General features: G+C 34.9%; 2 protein-coding genes across 2 annotated transcripts in view; one reads left to right on the top strand and one right to left on the bottom strand.

Annotated features, from left to right (window-relative positions):
- The window catches only part of LOC110461316 (mitogen-activated protein kinase 1-like), a 62,828-nt gene extending 61,011 nt beyond the window's left edge, over window positions 1–1,817 (bottom strand). The window contains exon 1 of the mRNA XM_021514746.1: window positions 1,681–1,817. Within this exon, the coding sequence (XP_021370421.1) occupies window positions 1,681–1,802 (122 nt within the window). The 5' untranslated portion in view covers window positions 1,803–1,817. The remainder of the gene's footprint in view (window positions 1–1,680) is intronic.
- A 9,429-nt stretch (window positions 1,818–11,246) lies between these two features.
- Window positions 11,247–17,642, top strand: LOC110461136 (calcium-dependent protein kinase 2-like). The gene is made up of 8 exons (XM_021514466.1): window positions 11,247–11,410; window positions 11,652–11,732; window positions 12,597–12,746; window positions 13,286–13,360; window positions 13,764–13,866; window positions 14,197–14,666; window positions 15,622–15,707; window positions 16,889–17,642. Exons 1-8 carry the CDS (start codon window positions 11,303–11,305, stop codon window positions 17,181–17,183), a joined length of 1,368 nt encoding a protein of 455 aa, XP_021370141.1. The 5' UTR covers window positions 11,247–11,302; the 3' UTR covers window positions 17,184–17,642.
- The last annotated feature ends 4,436 nt before the right edge of the window (window positions 17,643–22,078 follow it).

Consider the following 22,078-nt stretch of genomic DNA (forward strand, 5'->3'; position numbering starts at 1 on the left):
AGATACAGTACCTGGTAGCTATATGTGTGGAATGACATAAGATACAGTACCTGGTAGCTATATGTGTGGAATGACATTAGATACAGTACCTGGTAGCTATATGTGTGGAATGACATAAGATACAGTACCTGGTAGCTATATGTGTGGAATGACATAAGACACAGTACCTGGTAGCTATATGGTTGGACTGTCATCAGACACAGTACCTGGTAGCTATATGGTTATAATGATACCAGAAGCAGTAACCTGGTAGCTATATGGTTGGATTGTCAAAGAAAAAATTCACAATGTCATCGAAACAGTGCCCTATAGTTGATGAGTTATGGAACAGTGGCTGGTACACTTAGCTCTATTAGTTTATGGAAGGAAAATCATAAAGAAAATTACCCGGAAGCAATACAGTAGGAATTTCATCATGAATTACATTGCAGCTATTTCTTAGGGGGAAAACATCAGTATCAAAGTTTTTTAGTTCATCAGGACTGGTTATCAGTGGTTATTTTTCTTCAGAAACAGTCATTTTAACCCATTCACCCCTAAAGTCACATTTGAAACCGTACAAAATCAAAGACTTTGCAAGTCCAGTTTAAATAAATGCAGGAGTGAAGGAGTTAAGGTAGAGCTATGGTGGAGATATATATGTGATCACAAAAATAGACAGCTGTGAGACTCAAGTTTCTATCTTTAAAATAATAAATACACTATTGGCAACAGCATGAAACAATGTATGATTGCAACAATGTTACATACAGGATCAATTAATGTTAACTGTGATCTTTTCTTTTCATTAACTTATCTGCTCTACTTATTGAAATATATTTCATCAATGATTCATTCAGAAAGATAATTACCTCCACAACACATGTCAATCATTTTGCAATTAGTTGATCATTGGTCATGAACAATAATCAAAGCACAACTTCCTCATGAAATATATCGTACACAAGCGCACTGCACTACCCATGACCCAGAAGATCCTGTATCACTGAATAAAATTTCAGATAACAACTCAAGCATGAAGTGCAACAGAATTGACTAAACAACACAGGCAGGTATAAGTTGGACAAAAAAACATGTATTGCAGAAGACATGATACCATATCAACATGTCACGGTCTAATTGTCACTAACACAGTTTGTTGCCAACATGGACATAAACATGAGACACATATTGTCGGCACAACCATAACCTAAAAATAAACAAACCGCGCCCTGACGTGTATTTAATAATATCACATCTCAATAACAGTTGAAATTTCTGGCTATGACAGCCATAGTAAGTTCCACGAGACACGTGAAATCTATTGCACAATCAATCTAGGTGAAGCGTGAACTATTATAATATAAAAGACACTAATAATTTGTGTATTGCAGTCCGCACGCACTTCCTACTCCTCGTATAATCATGCACGTGGTCACTGTAATGGGTGACCCTCGCGCGTGCATGCATTCTATCCAACACGAACACTGTCAGGTTGAAACAAAGACCATAAACAGACCCTGACGTCAAGGCATACGACACCTCCATATCAGGTCAAGACGGCACCGTGACTTTTAGTGGAGTCTTGTCGCCAGCGAAAATCCGGTCCAAGTTCCAGGAGCAGCAAAGAAATATCGAGTCGTACGCCATTTTTTGCAACATTGGTAGGCTTCAGCATCAAATACAGGAATAAATACTTACACTACCATTCCATAAGCTCCCTCCCCGATGTACTGGAGCTCCACATATCGCGGCCCGACGTGAAACTCTTGCCCCTTCACAAGCACTGCATCCATCGGATTGCTCGCCATTTTGAATGACATTCAGTTCAGTCAGTTGTAAGCGTGATCACGTGATATGTTTGCATTGACGTCACGGGCACTTCACCGTTGGCTATTTTTCCAATAATCTAACTATGTGCGTACGGGCATTTAGTTTTACATGTGTCTATTACTGCACTATAGGTAATATATTACATAAAACACCGACATATTAAATGAAGTTTATTGAATATATTATAGCATCGGACGGAAATGAAAATATATACTGGAAACACGAACGTTTTGAATAACCCCTATCCTCTTTTCCTTTCCTATCTTTCACCTCCTAAATTTCCTGTCACAATCCCCTACACGTTAATTAAGATACATATATATACCTTAGTAAAGTGTATTATTCAAATAAAAGATATTGTATTGTGGAGACAACTAATAAACCTTTTTGTCGGTCTGTTCTTTCGTGGGTTTTTTTTAATTATACAAAAAAATATGTGTTTTTTCAAATAATTTAAGTTTAGCTCCGTGTTATAACCACGGACTTAGATAGCATATAATGCCGTGGTTATAACCACGGACTTAGATAACAGATCAGCTACAGTTTTGGAATAATTTGGAAATAATATTTAACCACATTCTACCGAGTAAGAACGCATCTAGAGTAGCAGATCCGTTATTGTAAGAGTGATACTACTTCGACGCGACTAAAACCACAGGGACCTGAGAATTGGGACAGCCCTATTTGTATCCCTAAACCAGAGACTTATAATAATGTATTATACGTCTCTGCCTAAACTAAGGTGTTCAGAGTTATTTTACATGTTTTTATGGGTCTAGCTCAACGTTCGGTAAAAATGCCAATCCCAATAATGATATATACGAGAAGGGAGAAAAACCTCAAGATCTCGTATATATCATCATTGGGGTAGCATTTTTACCGAAATATGTTTTTAATTTTCATAATTATGTGAAATGTAAGACGTATAAAACCAGAGCTCTAGAGTACTATACGTCTCTGGTTTAATTGTTAAAATGAAGTTAATATGTTTCTACGTTTACAAATAACACTTTTTATTACAATTTTAGTTTAAACAATATTTTATTCAATATAATCAACAATATTACAAATACAACTGTAAATATGGGATGGGAAAACAAGCTTGGAGCTTATATTAATTACATTAATATTACAATTTTAAAGTGAATTGAAAATCACCCCTTGCAGGTCGGAGAATACACCTGCTGTTACTCACTGGATATGTAAGAGGCGACTTATGTGGGAGCCCCCTGCATAATTAGGGATTTACTTTTGTCCTCTCTACTTGGGGACACAAAAGCGACCGAAATAAATCTGCTTCAACCATTGCAATATTTGGAATATTTATATTTCTCTCTACTTCCAAATACCTTTTTTTCGTAGAGCCTTGCTTGGCAATACCAGCAATAACATGCCCACTGACGAAACATCTCAACCAATCGATGACATCAGGAACTCTACCAGACGACTGGGGAAAAAAACGGGTTTGTGCCATCTTCAAGAAGGATGACAAATGCGCAACAGGAAACTACCGGCCTGTGAGTTTAACATCGGTCGTATGCAAAGTCTTGGAATCCGTCATAAGGGAACACATAACAAAGTTCATGAGAAACAACAATTACTTCTCGCAGAAGCAGTACGGCTTCATATCTGGAAGGTCAACTTCCTAACAACTTTTAGAAGTGTTGGATAAATTGACAGAGGCTCTGGATGAAGGACAGAACATCGATTGTATATATATGGACTATAAAAAAGCCTTTGACACCATTCCGCATAACCGGCTAATATGTAAATTACATTCGTACAACTTCTCAGAACAAATAATTTCTTGGATAACAACATTTTTAAAAGGCCGGAAACAGAAAGTATCAGTAAACGGCGCGGACTCCGAATGGACTGATGTCACATCGGGAATCCCCCAAGGAACTGTTCTCGGAAATTTGCTGTTCGTTATATTTGTAAATGATCTGCCATGCTCGGTCCAGTCATAAATGTATCTATTTGCAGATGACATCAAGATTTTTAAAATGTTTAAATAACAGGGAAGATAGTGCTGATCTCCAGAGAGATTTAGATACAATGTGCAAGTGCTACTTAGAATACATCCCGACAAGTGCAAACACATGGGATTGGGTAAGGAGACCACCCGAGGACAGGAAACCCCCGGACCAACCTGTCATCTCTACGGGAAAGACTTACAGACAGTCACACAGGAAAAGGATATCGGGGTTATCATAGAATCCGATTTATCCTTTGATAACCACATAAGTGAAAAAAGTAAAAACAGCGAACTCCATGTTTGCACTCCTTATGAGAACATTCCAATTTATGGATCAAATGTCGTTTGTTCCATTAGTACGCTCACACTTGGACTACGCGAGCTAAAAAAAAGCACATCGATATGATAGAGGGAGTTTAAAGAGGAGCAACCAAGTGCCTCCCATGCATGAGTAACCTCAGCTACAGCCAGAGACTGGGAAGACTCCAGCTACCAACATAAGCCGCCAGAAGAGCAAGAGGAGAAATGATAGAACTATATAAAATGATTACTGGAGTATACGACCAGGAATGCTGCAATGCAGTAGTTGTTATGGGAAGACGCCGCTCAACGACACAGCCGCCGAGTAAACTAAAAAACGATACACCCAAAACGCTCTTCAACAATGCTAAAGAAAAACACTTTTTTCAATAAGATCTGCATCAACATGAAATAAACTACCTGAACATTTTACTTCAGCAAATAATGTTAACAAATATAAAAATGAACTAGACAACCACTGGAAAAACAAGGAGCTTTTTTTAAATTACAGAGCTGCAATCATATAATTGTCAAATTGTATATATTATACGCATAATAATACTTTGTATGCATTTTTTATTCTGGTATAGAGGCCTTTATGTATAAGTCCTGAACTGGAAATAAACTTATCTTATCTTAAACTTATCTTATCTTAATACCCCACAATTGGCTTTAGTGTTGAATGTTTGCCCAAATGAGGAAGATAATGGGTTCTTTCTCCAGGCTATGTATAACCAAAATCCCTAAAACGCTCAGCATTCTGGGTACTCACAACAACTGGGTCACCCGTTGTCAGTATAATGTGACCAGGCGGAATGCTATGCTGGCTGCCTTCGGCTGGTGTTTCAGTGAGGTGGCACTCTAAAAGTCGGCATCAAATCCGGGCTACCATAATGAGGCAAATTCGCAAAGATAACCTGATTCAAGCACACACAAATTTTTGTTATGTTTTCACACTTAAGTGACCAATCAGATGGCAGTGCTTTATGTGAAAATAACATTGTTAATTGTCCATTTTGACGTAACTGTTGCCTTTACGAAATGTTTATTGTGACGTCACACATAGCATTCATTTCCACAACACTTTTTATTTGGCGGGAGATGGATAAGCCGTTAAGGATGCCTGTCCCGCTGCAGACAAACACTATAAAATTCCATGTAAGTGTATTGTAAATACAGTTATCTCCCCTATTTGCATTTTGAATATTTTCGTTGACAAGTCAGTTCAGTTTTAAAGAGCGACAGCGTACTGATCTGAGGACCAGGGTTTGAATCCTTGGCTGGCTTCATTTCATTATTACACTCGGACCACCATTGTAGATTTTTTTCTTGTTATTTGATCTTTTATTTTTAGTTCATAAAGGTTACGCAATGTGTGTTTTTCTTTACAGAAAAAATGTATCAAACCTATAGCAATGGTTTCATTTTTGTTTTTACATTTTTTGGTAGCGGTACAGGAATCATTAACCTGAGTGAACGTTTTATAAGAAAAACGATATAAACAGAATATTTTTCATTTCTTGATAGAATAAAAAATAAATTTCACTACGCACTCATGAAAAATATCCAAATTTTCACCCCATTTTTGAAATGTTACTGGGTTTTTTTTTGTTTGTTTTGTTAAACCAAGGCTTTCGGGTGTCGCTCCATTGTAATCTTCAAAGGACAGGTATCAGCTTTGCGATTGGTAAGTTTTTGTTACCTGAGACCAATCAAACAGCTATCTTTGTGCCTTCAATTTTGCCGTAGAGAGCGAAAGTGAGCGTAACCACTGGACATGGAGGATGCCGAAAGATCTGAACTGCCCAAACAAAAGAATCTCTAAATTTAAGTCTATAGCCAAGGCACTCAAATTTTGAAACATATTACGCATTTCGTTGCCAAAAAGTTGACACTTAAAGAAAAGTGAAAGGTATTCTCATTTCTCACATGATGGATGTCCACATTTGTAAACTTGACTTTCAACAGGATTCACTCTATAAATGTCATATTTAAGGGAACTACACTTGTGCCTCAGTTTAGTATGTATAATATTCAATTGACGGTCTCCAAAAATGAAGTAGATAGGAGGGGATGGTTGTACATTTGAAGTAAAGATTTTTAAATAAATGTATAGAAGACCACGATCGTACTGATAGATTTAACGAATTCCAGCTACGAAGAGTGGAAGGTATAAGGAAGAGATTTTTAAGAGAAAGCCCAATTAGAGGAACTCTATAATCACTGTTATTTCTATAAGAGTGTATCGGTTATTTTCTGCAATAGTAGGTGGCAGGAGATCGTTTAAATATCCGGAGTTAACTTGCTGTGCATTTCATACATAAACATTCGAGTTTTCGACGATTTGAAAGAGTTTCTAAACCTGTTTCAGGGTGTACATTTTCAATACCTGCATATGAAGGAAGGCCTGTTATAATACGAGCAGTTTCTCTTTGGGCTTTCTTTTAACTTTTCTGATTATTTTAGCACAACCTTTCCATAATTCACACGCATATTCTAAAACTAGTAAAATAAATGATTTATAAACTTTTAAAAGACGATTACGATTTAGCAAATATCTCAAGCCGTCAAGTTTCTTCCTAATAAAACTATAAATCGCATTAACATGATCTCCACGTTTTGCGCTTGAATTAAAAACTACTCCCAGATGCTTATGATGATCTGTAAAATTCAATCTTTTCCCTCAAATTACAAATACAAATTCCTTGATGTCGACCATAAGTTTCAAGACTCAAGATCCCTATTCGAAATTGTTTGAATTTCAAGACACGATAGAGATAATTTCAATAAAGAGGTGTCAGCTGCAAAAAACCGAGCAGCTGATTCAAAGACATCGGTAGTGTCATAAATGTACATTAAAAATAAAAGCGGTCCAAGAATGGAACCTTGAGGAATCCCTGCTTCGTTTAAATCTAATTGAGAATAAGAATTATTTAAGAAAACTTTGTTGCCTATGAAATAGATAATTTTCTGACCAGGTATATAATTCACTGGAAATTCCGTAAGATTCTAACTTTTTTTTTTTTTAACTTGAAGAGCAATACATATGTCGTGATTTTCAATGAGTTGATATAGAGTACAGTAGCATGAGCATGCCTAAAACCCAACTGGTGTTTATAAAACATGAACTTTTCTATAAAATAATTATGTAGGTGTTTGGAGATGAATCGTGCAAAATGTTCCCAACGGTAGATAAAAATGAAAATTGGCATATAGTTAGAAGGAAAATGCCTGTCACCTTTTTTTTAAAGTGGCATGCGTTTGGCTATTTTCCAAGTTGTTGGAATCTACAAGTCGATAAAGATAAATTAAAATACATGTAGTTTCAAGTGGAATACTAACGGGTTGTGATGTATTTCTTCACATGTGATGGCTGAATCTATCCTCGCCCGCGGCCTTACCGAGCTTCAATATCTGTAGAACGTCTCGAATTTAACTGCTATTTACTCTAATAGAACTAAACGTTTGGCAGTTTTTGGCTCAACAATAGGAACCACTGTGTTACTATCATTTACTTGTGCTATATTACAAAAATTGTCATTTAATAATTTAGCTTTATCTTCGTCATTAGTAACAATGTTAGTATGGGGATCTACAAGAGTAGGTATAGATCGTGAAGTACCAGTGGATTTCATAAACCGTTTAATAAGTCTCAAGCAAGATTCGGGAACCGGCTTCCTCCCCTTTTAGTCAGTACAAACAGGAAAGCTAGTGTGTTGTGTGTGATGCGATTCCTTGTATATTATGATGTTTTGCGTTTGTGCTCCATATATATATATATGTATTGTACTGATGAACCGGGGGGTTTAAGTAATAAAGAACTGAACTGAAAAGAAAGTCTTGAGATAGCCTCTGGAATATGTAGCTCGTCCTATAGACAGTCAAATCTGCGTTAAGCGGTCACCTACGGCAGATTATCATGTTGGGTGCTTAAGACAGGTGGCTGCTTCATCAATGCTCAAGTAATAAGACAAAACACAAACTATTTTATAACATCTATCAACATGTTAACAATGAGCAAAATTCCTTTAAATGATTTATTATAACATGCTAATGAAATTTTTTGAAATATTCTGCAAACATGTACGTAAATGTTTTTCTTATAATATAAGATATAGTAGTCAAAATGTATATTACACAAATTCAATTATGTCAATCAATGACAACCAAATGTATTAGCTTAGAATAACGGCTGCCAATGAGCGACTAGATTTTTCAGATATTAATTCATTAGAAGAAGAACAAGATGGCCGATATTGGTTTTTGCCAGTTCCATTTTAATTGCTATTTCTCAAGAAATACTTGACAGACGTTTTAGAAATTTAATTCGAATGTTCTTTCTTGTCCTTAGTTGTGCATGGTGTCATTTTTAGACTGATCGGAAATACAAGGAAGCCGCCATGTAGCCAACTTGGATTTTGACAGTTAAATATTGTTTTCGCTATTTTCCTACATAAGCACTATACATGCCTTTCTGAAATTCCATATGTAGGTTCGCCTCAGTCCTGAGATGTTCAGGTTGTATCATGATACTGATTGGAACAACAAGATGGCCACCAGGCAGCCATTTTGGTTTTGACGATGAAAGTGTGTTATCATTATTTCGGAAGAAATTCTTGACATATCTTTCTCAAATTAAGTCGTACATGTTTCATTTTAAGACTGATCGGGGGGAAAAGATGGCCAATAGGCAGCCATCTTGATTTTTCATAATTTAATACTTTAATGCTGTTTGTCAAGAAAAACATGACAGAGATTTCTAAGATGTCATATGTAGGACACCCTCTACCCATAGTTGTGTTTTATATTGAGACTGGTCGTTCAAACAAGATGACTGCCAGACAGCCATATTGGATTGGTAGAGCTCATGTTTGTTCTCCATTTCTCAAGAGGTACTTGAAAAATCCCTCTCAAATTTTATATGCATGTTCCTCTTGGTCTTCATGCAGTTGTGCCTGTATATATATTTTGAGACTGATCGAAAGAACAAGATGACCATCAGGCAGTTATCTTGGATTTTGACAGTTCAATGTTTTCATCGCTATTTCTAAAGAAGTACTTGATTTTTTTTTCTCTCTCAAATTCCACATGTAGTTTTCCATTGGTTCTTAGATTTGCAAGTTCAACGTTGAGACTAAAATTTAGAGGGAGAGTGTGGCTACGTGGCCATCTTGAACTTTGACAGTTGAATTTTTTTATTATAATTTCAGGGTTGCCAACCTCTAAGGAGTCCAGTGTGGGAGATCTCCCTCCACTGGGTTTTCTTAAGTGTGAGACTTTTGACGGCGTCGCGGCGTAACGTTGTTTCGGATGTTGAGATAACATTTACCTATGTACCAAACAAACCCTGGCTTTCTCTGACTACTATAATATATGCATAGCTGATCTCTGTTCACTTCAATATCTTTGTAGGAATATTTATCACACAAACAACCTGACACCAGAGGTGCAACACATTACAATCAAAGGCCTTTCTTGTAACGATTTCTCTCTTGGCTAGAACAGGTACCAGTCACTTTTTTGTTTTGCTGTCAATATTGCTAGTATGGCATGGGATGTTCCATGACCTGTTGAAAAAAGAACAGTTCATATTAAAAGCAAGAACTTTACCATAGTAGAGTAATATGAACAGTACGTTAACATGAAAGATAAAAAAATATATGATATTTTGACAGTGAAAAAAAAAGTTTCCAATTACTTCTAGCTACTATCCAAAGCAACAAATTACAGTTTACAGTTTATTTTAGGCTGTAAGCATTACAGCTTATCGGTTAAGCATAAAATATATGTTACAAAGATGGCATAAATACATACAATCATATACTAGTAATACAAATGCGCACAACACACCCTAGTTTTATAATTTGTCACAATCAACATCTTCATCGTCTACAGCATTCCCGTTCATCATCATCATTACCATCGTCATCATCATCATCACCATTCGCACTCATCATAATCATCATCATCATGAAAAGACCCTGATCATTTACATGTACCATGTTTGCAATCCGATTCAATTAATTTGTTGCATGATTCCAATATGCGAAAGCACTTCCCGAAACTCGTTATTTTTTCATCACATCAGACTGAAAAGTGTTTAGTCCACTAATATTAATACCCGGCCTCCTCTGCCCCGGCCGGGTATTAGCAAGCCCGGTGTGAATCACATCGGGGCGATTTTAGAATTAATTGACAGCACATTGGTCCGCATCCATAAATAAGGTTGTAGTATGAACTATTTCTGTTGATATGCTGCACAACTTGATGTTAAACACTGCCTAAAATGTCGTAAAATTATCAAGTTAACGTAGCAAGCGCAATCGAAATCTGAATTGACCGCCATGTTGGAAAGTTTGTCTCTCTTCCAATATAGGTCAGACGTCTAAATATGGGTGTTATGACCCAATATGGAAATTGTAGTAAACATGGCGGCATCAGTAGTAATACTATATTTGGTCATACAGGCCAAACAAAACGCAATGAGTAGGCTAGGGTCACAGGACAGCTTGGATATGGTAGACACGTCCTACTCCTACATCCGCGCCGTATTAGACATCTTTCGAAAAGTACCCTTTTAGTATCTTTTCCCTTTTAGTTATTTAATAATGTTTGATAGTAAAGATTTCCTTGTCATATTACGAGAAAGCACGTTTACGGAAAAAAGCCAAGTATATATCAAATAGAGGGCTCGTGTCCTAATATCTTTGTCCGTAATGTTTGTTTTAAATGGGCTTCAGATACTTGCCCCATATATATAATAGGTGTTATCACTTTAGAATTGTTTAACTAGGCCTAATTTATTGTCCGGAGTAAACGTTAGTATTTTATAATGGAACACACCACTGAGAATTTTTTTAATATTCCTGATTTCCAGAACCAACTTTTCAAAGAAGTATGGACAAAAAAGCGACCGGGACTGTTGCAGCAGTATATTGCTGAAGTTGCACTCACTCAGGTAATGCAATCCATACTAGAATATAGTCTTTATTTATTCTTATAAAGTGCCAATGGTCAATGGTTCCCGCCGATTCAGATTGAAGATAAATCCAAAAGAGGTGGGCGGAAACACGTGATAGGCCACGTGATTCTATTGTTCGTTCGGAAAGCATCATAATTGTCATTTTAATTATATAGTCATGAAGACTCTAGAAGTCTCCCGAACGTCATAACAACGGAGAGTCTAGAATGCGGGAGATCTGAAAAGTGAAAATGAAACTGTTTACAATCTCCCACTCGAACTTTATCAAAGTTAATAGCAGGAACATTGATCTAAAAAACTTTCTTGCTTATATCTGGAAACCAGAAGCTTATTATAAGGTAAGTCTCATTGTAAAAGCCAAGTATATATCAAATAGAGGGCTCGTGTCCTAATATCTTTGTCCGTGATGTTTGTTTAAATGGGCTTCAGATACTTGCCCCATATATATAATATGTGTTATCACTTTAGAATTGTCAAAAAATATTGTATAACTAGGCCTACTGTATTGTACGGAGTAAAAGCTAGTATTTTATAATGGAACACACCACTTAGAATCTTTTTAATGTTCCTGATTTCCAGAACCAACTTTTCAAAGAAGTATGGACAAAAAAGCGACCGGGACTGTTGCGGCAGTATATTGCTGAAGTTGCACTCACTCAGGTAATGCAATCCATACTAGAATATAGTCTTTATTTATTCCACATTATAAGACATACTATATATATTTCCACACCAAGCACAGAGTCTAAAATTCTAACAATAATTAACAATGATAGTAATATAAACAATAACCCTAGTAATATGCTTAAAGCATATTATTGGGGTTATTGTTTATATCACTATTATTGTTAATTATTGACAATAGCAGACTTACATGTGTGTGTACCAAGTAAATCAAGGGCAACAAATAAAGATTCCTCTATAATTTGATCAATGATTTTTATTAAAAAATACCTGTTTAATATTTAATGTAATCTTTTAATGTATATATACTGTACATTTGATTTTGAAAAGAAGGATTGGTAGCAAAATTTAACATTCTTAATGTTTTAACAAAGACATAAATTTAAGCATGTCCAAAAAATGTATAAGTGTACTTTTCTACACTTCCTCACTAAATAATGACTAACAGCAAAAAAAGACCTGATTTTTTTTTCATTAGTTTAATATTGTCTCTTGGTTTGCGCCCAGCCCCAACCCTCCATCCCTTTCCTCCTAATATTATATTTTATTGGAGCTGACTGTCATCCTAAAAATTCTACAGGTCCTGGGACCTTCCCTTCTCCCACTTGTGACTTCACCCCTAGACCTCACTTTCAATCCCCCACCAACCCCAACTCCCATTCCATGGCAGGTACCGGGCCATCGCATACACAATATTAAACATCATTCTCCTATGTTATCACAACATATGAAAATGTAAACACTATTGTTGCTTGTTTATATAACCTGTAATTATTTGAAAACTTGTAGACATTTATAATTTACTGAGTAAAATTATCTAACAATTCTTTCTGTTTCAAGGCACACCAAGGCCAAAAAACATCAGTTATAGAGGTGACACCAGCAATGACCACTACATCACCAGTACAGATGACACCAGCAATGACCACTACATCTCTAGTACAGATGACACCAGCAATGACCCCTGTATCACCATCACTATCTCCATCAGTAAGTACAAATATACAAGTTAAAAGGAAAAAATAGATATACACCTCTGAAAATCTTACATAGATACTCCCCGTCTCCAGATCTAGATCTGATCTAAGCACTGGACTTAAAAAATATCACTTGTATTCATGGAAAAAAATGCCAAAATTAACAAAAATAAATCCATCGAACCAGGGATATAATTCCACTCGCTCAGTCATTGCCTGGAGCTTTTAGATTTTACCATATATATCCTGAAAGAATTAGAGTGGATAGGTGGGTTTATTACAAGATATTGAAAATTAATTTGCTGGAATTTCTGCTTAACTTTTATAAATATGGGGGAGCTTGTTTATTACCAGTCATGGACTTATTTCCCGATAAATACAGTGTGTTTGGTTGGTGGACATTTTTTCGTAATTACTATGAAAATAATAGGTTGGCTGGTAGAAATTTTAAAAATCATTCTACGGCCTATTATTCTGGCTATGAAATTGTACATCCCTGTGAACAGTGACAATACAAGGCATCTAAATTAAAATGATGACTATCTTGTTCAGATTCTGGTACCCCACTGGCTGGAGGATCAAACCCTACAAACAGTATCTCCTGCTGCTTCAGAACATTTAAATAGGGTGAGTTTGACCCACATTACTTTGTCCAGAAGGAGGTATTCAATTTTATATTTGATATGTTGTTGATAATTCAAAATTTAAACATCAAATCCAACTTCTTGTTAACTAGACCAACAGCATCTGATGGCAGTGTTCATTTACCTGCTTTAATTCCTTGATTTCCTAAAACTTTAAAGAATTTTCTGACATTTGAAGTAGTTGTGAATGTATGAGGCATACTTTAGCATAAGTATTTGCAGAGTTAATGCCCTTTGTAATCAGTACCTATGATATCCTAGAAATTTAGTGATAATATAAACTTTCTCTTACTTATTCTACATTAGTCAAGAAACATATTACCTATCAAATATATTTATAGTTTACTTCAGCTGTAGTTTATCATGTTATTTCTGTATATCAATAGAACTTTCAGTCCATATGGAGCATTGAGTCGTCTCGGCTGTCAACAGAATCATCTGCTTCATCGGAGAGTACCTCATCTGGGAGTTTATCTCTACCATTTGGAGGTAAATCAATTGCAATGTCTAATATGTATGTTGAATGATTAAGAACTAAACCCTTTTATAAACTAAATAAGTTTGAGAAAAATGAAAGCCATGTCAATAATTTTTTCATCATTTTCATTTTTCTCAAACTTTTTATTGTCATTTTGCTTGCAAAGTTTAAAAGTGTGCAGAAATTGATAGGAAATCTTTTACAGGTACACAGTAAATAATTGTCATTCCGCAAAGCTTTCTTTCTTGAAACAGATGTTTTGAGAAACAACTTTAAAGCTGACCTATATTCAATATTGGAATGGACATCAATATATCTTCAATTTTCATTTTATTTTGTAGTTGTGCGACCTGGTAGTCCTTACCCTGACTACCAGATCAGGAAGTGTTCGATCCATACTCCTCACATCTCATTCCTCATCCTTGACCCCCGCATTGTCACATTTACCAAAGAACCCAGTGGTATGTTCAAGGTCCTCGGGAGCGGGGTATCAGGAAGTGTGTACCACGCCAGTCTCCTGTCGTCCGGATACCAGCTCGCCGTAAAACTATACCATCAGGCTGAACTGGTGCCACACACAATAGTCAATGAAGGGATGATAATGGCTCTCCTACAGAACACGGGTGTGGTGCCGAAATTCTTTGGAGTGCTCCCGGAGCCAGGGGACATACAAAAATTCACTCTTGTCCAGGAGTTTTTTGGTGATGGTATGACATTGTATAAACTCATTGGGATGATGAACAAACATCAAATTACTTTGAACGAAAAAGAGACCATCACCCTATGTTACAGACTGGTTCATGCACTTAAGGTAAGTTATTTATATAGTCTACCTGTGAACTAGCTTTCACTTTATCTAATACTCATCTTACTTTCCATTTTACTAACTTTAGTATTCCTTTCAAGGAATTTTTCTATAGGACATATACTTTAAAATAAAATAAAATAAGGTTTTCCAAACAAATATAGTAAACTTAAGTTAAACATAATGATAAGGTTCACAAGGTACAATGATTAGGTAAACTTTATGCCTGGTTTTAACCCTTTCACCACTGTTGACCCTGATGGACTCGTCCCAATCAATGCATGGTTTAGTCTACTGAAGTTATACAGGGGTGAAAGGGTTAAGTTCATGGACACAAATTACAGTTTATATATTGTTTTGCTTATAAATTAAGGGTCACTTATCTACAGTTTAAATGTAGCTATAAGTTTAGTGCCACAACTTACAGTTATACTTTGTTAATAGTTCAGGGTCAGAGGTTACAGTTTATACTTGGTGATAAGTGAAGGGTTACATGGTTAAACTTTATATCTGGTTATAAGACGAGTTAAAGGGTTGCAAAACTCAGTTTGTACTTGGTTATAAGTTAAAGGTCACAAGGTTACACAATTACCAAGTATAATATAAGTGATGAGTTACAGGTTACAGTTAATACATGGCTATATGTAATGGGTTATATATAAAGGCTACAATTATTCATGCTCGAGTATAAGTTTACAGCCAGAGGTTAATTTTACACTTGGTTATAAGTTAAGGGCCACAAATTTACAGTTTATACTTGGTTTTAAGTTCAGTGTTACAGGTCAAATTTTATACTTTGTTATAAGTTAAGTGTAACAGGTTAATTTTATGCTGAATTTATAAGTTAAGGATCACAGGTTTACAGTTACAATTTATATTTGATTAAAAATTTATGTTGACTCTCTAATGTTATTAAAATGTGGTTTTGGGTATTACTATCTATGTCTGGTATGTATTTTAGGTCATCCATTCCAGAGGCGTATTGGTAAACGATTTGAAAAATGACAATGTCTTAGTGGATGTATCCAACAGGGAATTCAATATCAGGTAAAGGATGATACAGAGAGACAGTCAAATTGTAACTTCACAGTACAAGTGTCTGGTCCTTATTTAGCAAATTAGTAGTTAGTTTTTTATCCCTTTGTTTTGGTGAAATATTTTCAATTAAAGTTAAATGCATAAAATGATCTGTGTATAATATAACATGTATATGTTTTCCGTCTTTGCGTATTGTAGAGTTATCTTCTCTTGTGAGAAGGTATTGATTGTTACTTCATTGGTTTGAGTCTGAAAATTACGTCGTTTTCTCACAAATTGATGACGTTACTCTCACAAACAAATGACGTAACAATCAATACCTGCTCACAAGAGAAGATAACTCTGCAATACGCAAAGACGGAATAGTTGAAATTAGTTTTTATTTTTGTAAAAAAAATCTGGGTGGAGTTGACTTATTGTTTACAACTTTCAAAGCACTAAAATTACTTGGGGAAAATTTCTGTGCTTTGAATGACAGGAACAAATTGGACCACAAACTTATATAAATTAATCTATTTCTGTGCAAGAACTAATGAATTAATTGTTTGAAATTGCTATACAAAAAGCAAACCTATTTGAAATTTGCATTATAAACTGTCTAGTATTTGATCTGAAAGCAGTCAAACAATTATTTTAATTATTTTAACTCTGAAAATAATTTGTTTATAATTATAGCTGTTGTTATATAGGGATTGAATTGTGTTTATAAAATTTTCTTACATCCATATTAAACATAAAGCCCTAGCAGGCTTCATGCCATATGGATGTTATCGATTTGCGTTCATACCGCATGAAAATTTTAAAAACATCGTTCAATCCATATATTTACATTTTTACTTTAGAACAATTGATTAATTTAAGTTATTTATTTACTGTGTTTTGTATATGCGTCTTCCCTTAAACAACATGGGCAGACCAGTCGTAATGAAATAAAATTGGCGCTAATAACTAACCGTGGTCATTTGAGCGTTTGACGCGGGGGCATTCTCTATGTTATCTGAACAAAGCAACAAGACTTTCATTGAACAAGGTCAATCTATGACATCATAAGTAAACCATGTGTTATATCACAAGAGTTTTTTGCTTTTATACTCAAATGAAATTAATTTCTGATGTTACTGTTCATATAGTAGGTTGCAGCGCAAATGTAAATACATGTATTTAAAGGAATAATGTTTTTCTATTTATAGATACATCGATTTTGGTTTGGCTACATTTGGTGTTGGAATGACCTATGAAAAGTCCTACGAACCAAATTCTGACATTAAATACAGTTTTTTGGCACCAGAGGTCAGACAGGGAGACAATCCAACCAGTGTGGCTGCAGACATCTACAGCTTAGGGATATTAATTGGCGAAATCGGCTGGAGAATCGACGAATTAGAGGACATTGGTGAAAGATGTACGGATCAAGTCGCTCTCGCAAGGCCGAGTATGGACGAACTTGTGATGATGATGGATGGGCTAATCAACCTAATTAATTAGATCTGTACATCTTCTTTCTGTCTTCATCAAAGCCTGACTCCGGAAATATTGAGATCATTACTTTATATTAATATAGATAAACTACTTGAAAAAAATGAATACGCAAGTAATTTTTAGGCCTGGAGTAATCATGAAAACTTATCACTCCGGTCTGTTGACAATAAGATATGTGCTCTGTGAACATTTTTGAATTCACTGCATTCTATCCCTCTGTTCACTTACCTATAAAAACCATCTATCTATCACAAACACCTTAAGAACATTTCAAACATTATTGATTTTTATATCATCACAATCTTTTCATTAATTCCGTGTGTAAATTAAGACATTTAAAGATTAATTATTAAAGACAGATGAAAGAACCTGTGATATTCTCAATAAAAACGTTATACTGTATCTCAATTTGAAATCAAAACAGATAATTGCCAATTTGTCAATTCTTAGCTGCGCTTTTTTGTAGAAAAGATATTTTTATGCCATATCTTGCAACTTTTTAACATTGGTTAACATTTTGAAAATCCTATACACTTGTTTTTATTTCAATTTTAAAATCTGTGATATTTGTCTTTTATATACCCTTTATGTATCAATATAAATTTTAAAGTTCAGTGTTAAGTGAGATACATGTTGTATGTTATATATATATATATATATATATATACAATCTACTTTGGTATATTTACAATCCAAGGTTTATACATTCTACCTATATATTGTTATAGCTTGATGAACTTTACATTATACTCAGGCTGCAGTGCTACATTTTCATATTAGATGCAGTTTAATTGTAAGTTTTTACATATAATATCAAAATATTTTTGTTTATGACTAATCATGTGTTCCATACAGAAACTGATATTTATGATTTTTTTTTTCAAATTCCAATTCTTGTCTAGTACTTTCCTTCCTATTGTTTTATTCCATGTATCAGCCAGCCACAGTCTCATAAGGCTTGAAGCCCAATGCATACCCCTTTTCTAGCCCCTCCCCAACCATTTTGATCATTATATGTGTACAGGGTGCCATGGTTTAGATTGTTTTTTTAGTTTCTTGGAACAAGTGGGAAACCACATTTGAAAAAAAATACACTTGCGCCTACAATAGTTCTATCTGTTCATAAGCCAAAATTTGTGTAGAATCGTCATCATTTTTTTTTTATGGAATTAATTCCAATCTTTTTTTACTTTGATAAACAATTCCTGTTTAATCTTTTAAATTCTTGTCTCTCTTTCATTTTAGCTCAAAAAAACAGTATTTTTCCGTATGATTTTTTTTCATAGAATTTTAAAGAAATAATTTCAATCTTTCAATATTAGTAAGTAACCTGAATTCTACAAAGTGGGGATAGGGATTAATTTTTGGGGAGAGGAAAGTAGAAATACGTGATTTGCAGAACAGGATGCGATCCTCTGGCACACTGTGAAAAGTTGTAACATCGCAAGTCGCTGGCGTGGACTTGAAACCCGTAAACTTGGCCTGCTGCACATCAGAGAGTTCTACTCATTCAAACTATTATACATTTTACAAGTTAATATGGGTTAGGGCTAATTATATATTCTTTGTTCACAATTGCTTCTAAATATCTAGATTTAATTTCATTCTAATATTCATGTTTTTCCAGAGTTTACCTTTTTTTTAACAAAGTATCAGCGTATTCAAAGTTATTTCAGTTTAGCTTCCAAACAGATACACAAAGATTGACACGTTAATGATTTTTTTTAAATATCCTATCATGATATATATAAACATGACTTGTATTCCATCCAGAAAGTTATATTTAATTCCAGTATTTGTTTTTTTCACACTGTTTATTCTTTATGTTAGCTGGGTTTTTAATGCCTAAGTCTACCACAGTCCTACGATGGTTTTGATGTCCTTGGTATGTCCCATATCTGCCCCCTCCTCACCATTTTGATATATGCTTACAGAGTGTCCTGTTTAAGATTTTCTAATTTCATAATTATACAAACTAAAGCTAAATAAATTGCAACCAGGATGATATGGTTAATAGTAAAATTACTTATCTAATTATTCACAAAAAATATCCTGCTTTCTATTCATTCCAATATTCATGTTTTTCCAGAATTTTGATATTGATCAATATTGGCATCAACATTTAGTAAAATAATTCGAAATTTAAATGGCTGATATATTTTGTTGTATACACATAGATTTAAGTCTAACTTTTAGTCAAGTTCTCTGTGAAACAATTCATGTTAATAACTGTCTCTCAAATTGTTAAATTTCAATGCGTATCTACAATAATAAAGTTGTTATCATTACATTATCATTGATACTGTCTTTGCTTTATTTATGTTTTATTTTTGATATCTCCAGAGGAATCGGTAAAGAAATTTTCCTGTTTATTCCATGGCACAATGTCTCTTTTCCATCCACCGATCATCAATATTTTGAGCTGACCTATCCTAAGTTTTTCATTTAAATGACTTTGTCTTAAGAACCAAAAGGCCTAGATTCATGATATGAGGCACATAGCTTCCTGGGATGAAGTTGAACAAAGTTTGCAACTTAAAATGACCTTGACATACTTTCAAGGTCACAGGGGTAAAATATGTTAAAAAAAACCCAACAAAAACAAGAGGCCCAAAAGGGCCTGCATTGCTCACCCGGTATAAATCTCACACTTGTTACCTTAAAAGTTGCCTAAAATAAAGCTACAGACAAATTATCAGTGTTCAGTACTATGACTAAGTCATTCAGAAGAACATGTTAAAGATTTAAACACATTTGACGTTTAAAGGTTTTGAAAGTGGGTAATCAACCTTTATCCAGGCATGTAACTGGCCAAATATCAACACTTTGAGTTTTTTGATTTTTTCAGAAGAAGGTGTTTGAAGGTTTAAAACTTATGAAGGTCATTTATTTGAACAAACTTGGTAGTCCTTCATTCAAGCATGCTACTGGCTAGATATAATCATCCTGGGGCTTATGGTTATTCAGAAAATGTTGTGTAAATGTTTCAAACATAGTTGATCCCTGTGATCTTGAATATATCTCAAGGTCATTCATTTGAACATAGTAGCCCTTCATGCCAGCATGTTACTGGCAAAATATCATCCTGGGCCTTTTTGTTATTCAGAAGAAGTCATTTAAAGTTGTAAAACATATTTGACCCTTCTGACCTTGAATTTAAGTCAAGGTCACTCATTTGAGCAAAGGTCGTTGCCATGTATCCAAGCATGCCGTTGACTCAATATCAACATTCTGGGCTCTATGGTTATTCAGAAGATTTCGTTTAAATGTTTCAAACATATTTGATACCTGTGACATTGAATATAAGTCAAGGTCATTCATTTGGGAAAAAAAGAACCCTTCATTCCAGGATGTTACTGGCCAAATATCATAAACATGGACCTTACGGTTATTAAGGAGAAGTTGCATAAGGGTTTAAAACATATTTGAACCCTGTGAGCTTAAATATAGGTCAAGGTCATGCATTTAAAGAAGCTTAGTAGTCCTTCATCCAATCCTGCTACTGGCCTAATATCAACATTCTTGGCTTTATGGTTATTCAGAATATGTCGTTTTAAAGTTAAAACATATTTGACCCCTATATGACCCTAAATATAAGTCAATGTCATTTATTTGAACAAACGAAGTAGCCCTTTATCCAGGTATGATACTGGCCGAATTTCAGCAGATGTCGTTTAAAGGTTTAAAACATATTTGACCCCCGGACCTTGAATATGAGTCAAGATCATTCATTTAAAGAACTCTATAGCGCTTTATCCAAGCAAGTTAATGGCAAAATATCATCATCATGGGCCTTTTTTTTTTGCTAGGATTAACCACCCAGGCTTTGTGTTTTTTCAAATATTTGGTTTGTTTGTGCTTTACGTCATCTATGGTCGTTTGGTTTGTTTGTTTTTATTTCATTTTGTTTAACGCCTATCAACAGCTAATGTCATTTAAGGACGTGCCTCCATGTGTGTTGTGTATGTGTGCAGGAGACAAGGGTATGTTGGAGTCAGATTTAAATGGTTCGGAGAAAAGCGGAGAACCCGGGGAAAACCACCAACCAGCGACCAATTCCTGGACATAAGTCTTATATAAATAACAATCATTAAAAACAATATTGCAAAATAACAAATAGTCCTGAATGATGATATTTGACCAGAATTTAAGCTAGGATGAAGGGCTACCAATATTGGTTAAACTATATGACTTTGGTTGAGGTTCAAGGTTACTGAGGTCAGACGTTTGATGTGCAACCTTCTGTCATATTATAATAAGAATTCTCAAATTTGTTCACCTTAGAATGACCTTAACCCACCTGGAAAATCTTTGAAATTAAATTTGGGGAAATTTTTAGATCACTCTAAATAACCAACTGGCTAAGGGTAGTGTATTAAGCCAATAGGATACTAGTTTAAGCATGAAAAATATCAAGTTTTAATATGAATGATCTTGTGTTATATTTTATTTGTTACATTAGCCGACCATTCTAAGATAATGGGTTGTTTAAATTGCCTTCTCGTTTGTCCGTGGTCCATCCTTAAACAAATCTTGTTAGTTCTTTTTTCAAATTTGACATTAAGACTTCCCAATGGTTTTTCACATGATGTCGAATTTTAGGACTTCCTAGAAAACAAAGATGGCTGACAGGTGACAATCTGAGAGTTAAAGTTTGTCAGCACTATTTCTCAGAAAGTATTTGAGGGATCGTTCTTAAACCCTTTCACATGAAAGTACCATATCGCATATCGAATTTTAAGACTGATTAGAAATCCAAGATGGCTGACTGGCAGCCATCTTGAATTAAGAAAGTTCCTATTTGCATTAGCCTTTTCTCAGCTGGATGGAGGGAGAATATTTTCGAATGCGTGAGATTATGGCTCACGTGGCGTGAGACATGTTTCAGCGTGAGTAAGGAC

Source organism: Mizuhopecten yessoensis, unplaced genomic scaffold (genome assembly GCF_002113885.1).
Source record: "Mizuhopecten yessoensis strain PY_sf001 unplaced genomic scaffold, ASM211388v2 scaffold1391, whole genome shotgun sequence".
Taxonomy (NCBI): Eukaryota; Metazoa; Mollusca; class Bivalvia; order Pectinida; family Pectinidae; genus Mizuhopecten; species Mizuhopecten yessoensis.

Coding starts and splice junctions, on each gene's coding strand:
- LOC110461136 (XM_021514466.1), top strand. CDS start 11,303: ATGAAACTGTTTACAATCTCCCACTCGAACTTTATCAAAGTTAATAGC. Junction 11,733..12,596: donor CTGAAGTTGCACTCACTCAG/GTAATGCAATCC, acceptor TTCTGTTTCAAG/GCACACCAAGGCCAAAAAAC. Junction 13,361..13,763: donor CTTCAGAACATTTAAATAGG/GTGAGTTTGACC, acceptor GTATATCAATAG/AACTTTCAGTCCATATGGAG.